Source organism: Helianthus annuus, chromosome 2 (assembly GCF_002127325.2).
Source record: "Helianthus annuus cultivar XRQ/B chromosome 2, HanXRQr2.0-SUNRISE, whole genome shotgun sequence".
NCBI classification, from domain to species: Eukaryota; Viridiplantae; Streptophyta; class Magnoliopsida; order Asterales; family Asteraceae; genus Helianthus; species Helianthus annuus.
The window spans coordinates 139,588,539-139,598,993 of NC_035434.2; the positions used below are offsets into that span (position 1 = coordinate 139,588,539).

Sequence of the window (10,455 nt, forward strand, 5' to 3'; positions counted from 1 at the left end):
CTCTCAACTATCACTTTGACTCCCACCACTCCAAATCCGGAATGGCACAACACACAAAATGTTAAGTTAGGAGTGATGGGAGTTAAAGTGATAGTTGGGAGTGATAAAATCCAATAACAAATAAAATAACTTCTGATTGAATATAATCTCTCGTTAATCCTAAAAATATTCAGTATTTCAGTCTTCAACATTCACTCGCACTCGAGTTAAACGATTCCAAAGACAACCGGCACTCGAGTTTAAACTTTATAAATAGAGCCGATCCCTCTTTCTGTTAATACCATAATTTAAGATGATCCAACACACGGAAGTTTACTTTTCCTCCCACTACAAGTTTAGACAACTAGTGGTGAGCAAATCTCGGCCCAACCCAAGGAAAACCGAAACCCAACACGAACAAAGACCTAAACCGAACCGAACCTATATACATCAGTCCATACTCGGTTTCTAATTCAGCAGATTTGCTGGTTCGGTCTTGGACAAAAAAAGACCAAGGCAGCCTGAACCGACCGAACTTACCTTCACTTAACTTACAGTAAACTTGACAAGCAAAACATTACATGAATTTTACTATATAACATCATTTATGATATCTAGTTATCTACATCTTTGTTGGATATCAAGAACAATCAATCACAAATTAATCATCCAAATATGCTAGATAATAATCAAGAACAAGGCGATCAATTTAGTCTGCCAGCGAAAGTCAAAGCAGATCGTTTTTAATTATGAAACCGACCCACAAATCTTTACAGTTTTGAGCGTATTTATAGTCTGTGAACCGGTGCGAACAAGGAGGTTACGACATGTCGTTTGGTGTAATAGAACCTGTCAATAACCGTTGATAACGGCCGTTTGACTTTTGCCAAGTTTGACTTTGGGTTTCTGCCGTGTGACCAGTTTTGCACATAATTATATCCAATCTGATTTGTTCAATCCATAAGTTAAATAAACCTAAGTTTAGTGTATAATTTAACAATCTTTGTTAACCAAACCATTTGGTTGCTATATCATAAAGATTTTCTATAACGAATTCATTCATTTAAAATGCTAGAGAATCAAGTAATTTAACATAATATCAATACCTCACAAACGTCCACAATCTCATATGGTTTTCCGAAACTATAACTCAAGTACCTGAAACATGAAAACAATCAGTACCCAATATCATCAGGGTCTCCAACATATTCAGCAATCTGCTCTAACTTAACATTTATCAACCCGTGTGTATCGGCATCACGAACAACCGCAGTTTCATTATCCATATCCTTCTCCTGTAAACTCCCAAACACACCCTTATACCTACCATACAAAACAAGAACCGGCCCACCACGCCGAGGGAGCGCAGTCTCGAGAAACTCTTCATCAACCCCTTGTATAAGCTCCCGACCGTCATCCATACGTATATCACACGTAGTCGGCCCTACAACATCCACAATCTCACCCTTTTTCAAATATAACCTCCCCCCTTTTAACTCTTTACTAATTATCCTAACCCGGATATGACTACTTAACCAAGACTTATTCGACTTCGAATTCGACAAACCACCACTTGTTTCGTATCTTTCCCTTTCGCGTCCCCTTTTACCACTCGTTTTCTTATCATGATCACGCTTATGATCCCGACTACCCGATGAATCTTTCCGCCTATCACCACTATGAATCCGCTCTTTTCTTTCGTCATTATTAACCGTTTTCTTTTCCAAACTCGCAGCTCGGTTTTTACCATCTTTACTCGGTGGCCCGGGAACATCGTTAACAAACCCGATCCCTTCTTTTCCGGTCCGTTTCGTAATCTCGAACACCTTAACATCCTCTTTAGCATTCTTCCCCACCCCCCTCCCTTCTTCCCACCCATACCCTTTCAACAACGCGAGTCCGAAACCCTCAACCGGCATATCCTCAAACTCCTCCATCCCTCTATGCTCCGGCAAACTATCCAAATCCCTCCTCAACTTATCCAACATCAATCGATCAATGGAAGAAGAACCCGATTCCGATCTCTCACCTTTCGGTCTCAAATCACTCTCAGAACCCTTTTTGGCGCGAATATTCAAACCGTAGGAGATGTTAGGGTCGATTTCTTCGACAGTAGAGTTTACGGTTTCGAATTGGAGATTTGGGTCTTCGGATTTATCTGGGAGATTGAGGAGTTTGACTTTTTTATGGGGTTTCCATTCGTTGGCGATTGGGGCGATTGAATCGGGGGTTTTGGCTGTGGTTAGGGTTTGTGATGGGTCGAATTCTGTGACGAATTCTTTGGTTGTGGTGGTTGTTTGGTGGTGGTTTTGAGGTGGGTTTATTGAGGGTTTTGGGGGTTTTGATGATGATAAAGAGAATGAGAGCTTCATTGTTGCCGATGGAGGATACAGATCTGTGTTGTTGCAGGGTTCAAATTGAAAGAACGAAGGTTTTGGAACCCTAACAGGACCGGGATCGTGGGGTATCATCTTTTGTAGCTGTTTTATACATTTCAGATATATTAAAAAGAGAAAAATGCAATTTGCGTCCCTGTGGTATGTGTGAAACATCAATCTGAGCCCCTAAATTCATTTTTTGGTTTTTTGAGCCCCTGAACTTATAAATTCATAACACTTTGAATCCCCCCGTCAATCTTCCGTTTGTTTGACTGTTTGAGCCAGGGGTAAGACCGTCTTTTGTCATCTCTTCCCTTCTAAAAACCCCAAATAACACTTTGTCATCTCTTTTGTTAGTGTCTTTATCATCCTGCAATTTTTCACAGTTCGCTATATCAAAACATATACCATGTTTGTGCCAGTAGCCTTGTGAAAAAAGAGAACCAGAGAGAAACTTATCTCCTGCTCTATGCGACACGCCAGATCATCGGCACCGCACCTCTTTTCTTCTCCGGCCAAATCCAACGACTCTAAGCCGGATGATGAAATCTGCCTTAATATACAGTTGTTGGTTGTTTGAAGACCGACAGGGCGGCAGATAGAGGGAAAGGAACAGTCGGCATGACTCCGGCGACGTCGACGGTTGTCCGATTTGTCCTGCATGTCCCGTTTCCGGGCAGATCTGGTACATTGGAGGTCGATCTCGAGTCAAGTGGTTGTTGGGGGTACTGCTACAACTAAACAAAGAAGCCCCTTGCCTGAAACCATTGGCCTAAGAACCTTAAGATGGCGATCGTGATGGGGAAGATAGTCGGCGAAATAAAAAAAGAAAAGAAATAAAAACACAAGATCTGATGGGTATTTGAAACAAGAGAGATGGGTTTCAGGCCCAGCCCTAGACAGTTGGATTGTATGATTTCTAGGATTGAGATCAGATTTATGCATTTCTTTTGAATCTAATCTGAAGTACTTGTTTGTTGGTGGTGGGTTTGAAAGACGGTCACATGTAGAGGTGGGTGGTCGTGGGTTTGAAAGATGGTCACACTTGTTTGTTGGTGGTAGGTTTGAAAGACGGTCACAGGTAGAGGTGGGTTTGGAAAAAAAGGGTAGGGTAGATTTGGGTTTTGATTTGTTGTTAGGCAAAGAACGATACATGGTTGTCCGATGAAGTTTAGGTGAAGTGGTGGTGGTGGTAGGTGGATTATGCTGGTGGTGGGGGTAGTTGCTGGTGGTAGGATAATTAGAGAGAGAGAGAAGTAGTAGAGGGGTTATTTTAGTGGTGTTTGTATTATTTTATTAGTAAAAAGAGTTAATTTGAATTATTAAATCAATGATTTCTTAACAAAAAAGCAAGAAAAGAATTTAGGGGCTCAGGTTGATGTTTCACTCATACCACAGGGACGCAAAGTGTTATGAATATATGCCAAAAGACGGTCTTACCCTAGCTCAAACAGTCAAACAAACGGCAGTGTGACAGAAGGACTCAAACTGTTATAAATTTATAAGGTCAGGGGCTCAAAAACCAAAAAATGAATTTACGGGCTCAGGTTGATGTTTGGCACATACCACAGGGACGCAAATTGCATTTTTCTCTATTAAAAATAATTAAAATGTAGAGTAAATTTCACTATGTATTATCTGAATTTTAAAACATGGTCTTCAAAAGTTTTAATTTCATTTTAGAGTTAACTATCAAAATCGTCCCTGAGGTTTGGGCACATTTGTCATTTTCGTCCAAAATGACACTTTTGTACCAAACTGCCCCAAGGTTTATAACTTTTTGTCATTTTCATCCAAACCACTAACTTAGTTTATTTTTTCTGTTAAGTTGAGGATATTTGGATGAAACTGGCAAATATAAAACCACAGAGACGATTTTGGCAATTTACTCAAACCTTTTTTTAATTTCTTTTATTTAATATTTTTGTTACATATATAATAAAAAAGAATATACATGGAATTTTTAGAAAAAATATTAATAGTTTTGTCACATAATTTTTATAAATTTTCATCCAAATCACTAACTCAGTTTAGTGTTTCTGTTAAAGTGAAGGATGTTTTAAATTTTATAAATTAAGACAGAAATTAATTTACAGCTTTTTTAAATAAATCAGTTTTATAAAGAGAAAACGTCATTGGTGTGCAACAATAACAATCGATTACAACTTTTAGTATTTATCAGTTGTAGAGATAGAAAAAAATTATAAAACGTTGCATATTTTTTAAATGTGTTGAGCACCTAGGAAATTTGTTGGTAGAAATAAAATATTTATTTAGTTAAGATTACGAGAGTAACTAACTAATACTTATTCTGAGTGGCTTGAGTAAAGAAACTTTTGGTTCATAGCATTATAATTACAATTTGGTGGGTAATTTTAAGGTTTGATAACGATACGTTGTTTGATAGAGGGGGGGCACTGGCTTTTGTTTGTCCTTAGGAGCGAATTTAAAAGAGTAGAAGATGAATTACAAACTTGGTACATATGATAAGATTTTTTTATTTGACCTTGCTCAATAAGGTCACCAGCATTTTAGTTTTATAAAATTTAGAGGTTTAAGTAGATTTTATTTTTATAAAACTGTTCTATATGAAAAATTAGAAATTAATTTTTGTCTTAGTTTATAAACATCCTTCACCTTAATAAAAAAATTAACTTAGTTAGTGGTTGGATGAAAATTTATAAAAATTATGTGACAAAGCTATTATTTTTTTTCATATAAAAATTGCATGTATATTCTTTTTTTATTATATATGTAACAAAATTAATTAAATAAAAGAAATTTTAAAAAAGTTTGAGTAAATTGCCAAAGTCGTCCCTATGGTTTTATATTGCCAGTTTCATCCAAATATCCTCAACTTAACAGAAAAAATAAATTAAGTTAGTGGTTTGGATGAAAATGGCAAAAAGTTACAAACGTTGAGGGCAATTTGGTACAAAAGTGTCATTTTGGACGAAAATCACAAACCTGCCCAAACCTGAGGGACGATTTGGCAATTAACTCTTTATTTTATGTCCAAAAAACACATGTTTTATATCACTTTAAATCATTTACACCAAACTGAGTTAACTCAGTTAGGTTTATTTAAGACAAGGGTATTATTGGTATTTCACCTTAGTTATTTTGTTTTTAAAAATAAATCAAAACAATTAAAGGTGGGACCCACTTTACAAAGTTTCAAGGCTTCATCTTTCCCACACCCCCATGTTTTCCGGTCATCTTCTCCGACGGGCTCTTCATTTCTAGCAACAAATTTTTCAGTTTTGTTTCTTTATTAGTAAAATCATATACATTTCAACATTAACTCACTCATTTCGTGGCAAAATCAACAAATCCAAAAACTCGATAGCTCTGTTCATACCCAAATGGTTATAGCTCTGTTTCAAACTCGATACACCATCATTAGACCACCGCAAAACAACTCATACACCACCACTCGAAAACATGATCAGAATACAGAAGTATAGAGTTTAAATGAGAATGGAAGAAAAAATAGTTAGGGTTCCAGCAAACTGAGATACCATGACAACTGTGCGGCGGCAACGTTTACTTGCTGAAAAAGTTCACCGTCACCACTCAATCTACAAACGCGATGACGACGGAGTTGCTGTTGTTGCTTCATTAAACCGCCTTTGAACATATCCGTCAAAATCCGACAACCGCTCATTCAAAATCCGAATCACCTGATTAGCTTTTCCCGATTAACTTATTGTCTGTAACCCTTGTCTCCGGTTAACTGCTGTCGTTCAACCCCTTGTTGCCTGGACCCCATTGTTTTCGAACGACAGGTTGTACCGATGCTAGATAACAAGGGGTTGGTGGTGATTGTTGTATGCGTGGAGAAGAATGGGGATATTGGTGATTGTGGTAGCGGTTTTGGCAAGCGGTGGTTCTTGTGGCCAGCCATAGAGAGAGATTAGGTGGTGGTTCTTGATTGCCGACGGCAGAGGGATATTAAAGAGATTAGGTGATGGTTCTTGAAACTTTGTAAAGTGGGTCCCACCTTTAATTGTTTTGATTTATTTTTAGAAACAAAATAACTAAGGTGAAATACCAACAATTCCTTTGCCATAAATAAACCTAACTGAGTAATTTAACTCAGTTTGGTGTAAATGAATTAAAGTGATATAAAACATGTGTTTTTTGGACATAAAATGAAATTAAAACTTTTAAAGGGCACGTTTCAAAATTCAGATAATACATAAAAGATAAAAAGTGAAATTTACTCTAAAATGTATGATTACCTATCCTTTTAAAAATTAAAAAAAAAAGATGTTTATGAACAACTATGGTTTACTTATGAAACCTACGTATATGGTTGTTCCACAGGGCGACTTCGTTTGATGTATTTTGATCCCTCGGTATGACTGACTAGGATTTTCTAAAGACGGTTGGCGGCCGAGATCGTATGAGGTGTTTATACAAGGATGGCAATGGATCAGGTACGGGACTGGCATGACTAATCTTATACTTATGCTTGATTGTAAAACTGTATCGGATAATTACCCGCCAGGTATCTAGTATTACCATCATTGTTTTAAAAAATAAGCGTTGACATTTTCAAAAGTGTTTTTTTTTCTTTCTTTTATAATTCTATGTTTTTAAATAAACTATATACATATAGTTATTACCATATAACTTGACATATCCAAAATACATAACTATCATGATAATATAAATTTCAATTAATAATTTTGTTTTCGTAACATACAAATATGAGTCACATCTTTAAAAAAGTTTATATCTCTCAAAAGAAAAGTTATTTTTCCAAGTAATAAAACTATTAGAATAAAGCATTCTTAATGTGTGGGCCCTATAGCAAAAGTAAAAATGCATTAATTTTAATTTTATTATACTAATTTCGTGAAAATAATGTTAAAGCAGAGGCTGGTTAATCATGCATCATGTGGTGGTGTTCATAGCCGAAAGACAATGGGGTGAATGCACTAATCGGTCTTTGTCCTAATTGTTTAGTGTTATATGCCTTATGTCCAAGGCTTGATGCAAAACTATTATCGAGTCAGGGGGTCTCACTAGAAACATCATCTCTATTCTTACGAGGTAGAGGTAAGGATTCTATATCTTACCATCCTCAGACTCTACCTTAACTTTGCAATTGGTGGGATTTTATTTGTATCTTGCTTTATTATTGTAATGTTTATCCTATTCGTTTGGTTGTTTACTCGTATCCTAATTATTCAACATGAATCGTAATAAATTCTTCTTATTAAAAACTCATGTTTGACACAATTAAGGCCATGTTTGGATGAGTTTATTTTACCTTATGACTTATTGATTTTTTAGAAAATGAGTTTTTGTGAAATGATGTTTTGGGTAATAAGGTGAAAAGGAGCTTTTTAGGTATTGAAAAAGAGAAATGAAAAAGTCACTTGGTTGTAACTTTTCCAAAAAGGAGATAAGGAGGTTAAAAAGTCAATAAGAAGAAATGGAAAAGCTCAGCCAAATGTGCCCTAATTCGGCTAAAATATAAGTATAATATTTTATATTCCAAAGTTCCATGTTAACCTAATATTATCTTTAATAATTTTTGTTCGCTTGTTTTTTATAAAGAACTAATTTGTCGTTAACCTCCTTGAGTTTCTAGAGTTTCGACTTTACCCCTTTCGTTCCTAAACTTTAAAAAAAAACTAACTTTTTATGTATTGTTTTTTATATAAGTGTAGGTATGAATTCGAGTTGGTTTACATTTAGACATAAACTTTTTTTAGGAAACAAGTTAGCGCAAAAGTAATACGTTTTCGTTATGCACCAAACCAAGTGTGGTTAAATATAATACATTTTTATTTGACGACATAAATCCAAGTTACTCTGCATTTCGACCCCTAGTAACACAAGACGGGTAAAATTAGAATTATATTTTTATTATATATGTTTACTAGAAAAACATAGTCATTGATGTTCACACTTCCCGCCCTTAGGGTATGTTTGATATGGGATAATGGAATAGAAGAAGGAATGGAATGGACGAGGTAATGGAATGGACGAGGGAATGCAATTGATCATTACCATTTCATGTCTTGTTTGGTTACCATGTGTGAATGGAATGAATTATTATTGTGTATTGTTTGCTGGCAAGAAAAACGAAAGAATAAAATTAGCGGTGAATGGTGGTGGTGGTGGTGGTGGTGGTCGGTGGTAGTGATTGTGGGTGGTTATAGGTGGCGGTGGTGGGTGGCGGCAGCGGCGATGGGTGGTGGTGGTCACGGCGAGTGGCGATGCGGCAGCGACGACGAGTGGCGGTGGCGGCGACGGTGGCCGTTGGTGGTGGGTGGCGGCGGAGGTGGCGGAGGGTGGCGGCCGCGGCAGTTGTTGTTGGCGGTGTTGGTTGGTGGTGGCATCGATGCTTGTGGTGGGTGGCGGAGGCGAGTGGCATTGGCGGTTGGTCACGGCGGTGGGTGTTAACGATGGCGGGTGGGTGGCGGCGGCGGTGGCTGTCGGGGTGGCGGGTGGCGGCGATGGCATCGGTGATGGGTGGTGGCGGTGGGTTGTGGCGAAGGTGGTGGGTTGTGGTGTTGTCGATGAATGGTGCAAGAGGGGATGGAATGAAAAAAAAAACATGGGGGGTGGATGGAATGATTTTGAGGGAATGGAATGCCTTTTGGAATGGGTGATTCTATTCCATTGACCAACCAAAACACCTTTTTCTTCATTCCCTCGTAATCATCCATTCCATTCCGTCTCTCATTCCTGGATACCAAACACTACCTTAGTCTTTTTACTTAGCAAAACACTCATGGTTGCTCCTTGATGTGAATTTGTTTTTTTTCCTTTGTGGTTTCTATTTTTTTAAGCTATGAACAGCCCATTACACATGCCAGATATTTCTTTATACACGCTTTATGATTTTTTTTGTACGTTACACGGTAACTGTACGATATAAATTCGATTTACTTTACATTTTGATTCAACCGCAATGCTTATATAAGTTACATTGAGTTGAACTGAGTACGCCAAGATATGCGTTTTCATATGGTTAGCGCATGACATAAAGTTTCGACTAATCTATTTCATGTTTGCAATAAGCTCGTGGCGCATCGCCCGTGGATCATAGTACTAGTATTATATTAATTAAATATCAAACATATTAAAAGTATAAAAAAAACTCGTATACATATTTTCAAAAGGTTTTGGATATAAATTCGTTATACGTTTTCATTTATAATTTACTAGGTTAGAATCACGTGTATTACATGGGTTGAATAAATATAATTTTATATATTAAGTAATAAAATAGTTATATCTTTTAAAAACTCGTGTATTGCACGATTTGAATAAACACATGTCTTACACGAATAATGTAATCCGTTAAAACATTTAGTCATCAAGACGTGTTTTCTAACAAAAAGAACTTTGAGGTACTATTTACTTATTGTAACATCTCACTTTATTTTTATTAGGTTAGAGAGTTGTGTATTCCATGGTTTATAACATTATCTCACTTTATTTTTTATTTATTATTAGGTTAGAAACTTATGTATTACCTTATGTTGGATAATCAGCAGAAAAAAAAAGAAAAGAAATATTTTAGTAAAAAAAATTAAATATACAAGAGATAAGCTAGATATTATGATTTAATATTATTATTTCATTGGAGTGTAAAACGGGATAATGGTATTCTTCATTAGAAATAGGATTCTAAATATAGCATGTATAAATATTATATATGTTCTACATTTATTGAATAAATCCTTTTAACGAAACAGTTGATTAAAATAAATATTTTTATTTCAATATGTGATTATCAGTTATCCTTGTCCTTATCATCAAAATATAAAAACAATTAAAACTATCAATTAAATAAAATCTTTATCTTTGTAAATATTTAAAACGCTAATATATTTTTTAGATTTTAATAATTAATATATGATTAGAATAATTAATATATTATTATCAGTTATTTTTGTCTTTATCATTAAAATCTCTTCTACAAATTTTAAATTTAATATTATCAATAACTGACTTTCCATAATAAATATTTATAAAAAAAAATTAAACTGTCTCATAGAACGTCATGTGTGCCTAACATGGTTTCTTTTATTATATGTATAGATTAAACTAATTAATAAACACATATAAA

The 10,455-nt window shown here is 35.7% G+C and overlaps 1 protein-coding gene across 1 annotated transcript; it reads right to left on the reverse strand.

Annotated features, from left to right (window-relative positions):
- Positions 1–1,019: 1,019 nt before the first annotated feature.
- LOC110935792 (protein MOS2) lies at positions 1,020–2,460 on the reverse strand. Its single transcript, XM_022178145.2, has one exon. It carries the CDS (start codon positions 2,448–2,450, stop codon positions 1,155–1,157), a length of 1,296 nt encoding a protein of 431 aa, XP_022033837.1. The 5' UTR covers positions 2,451–2,460; the 3' UTR covers positions 1,020–1,154.
- Positions 2,461–10,455: the final 7,995 nt, after the last annotated feature.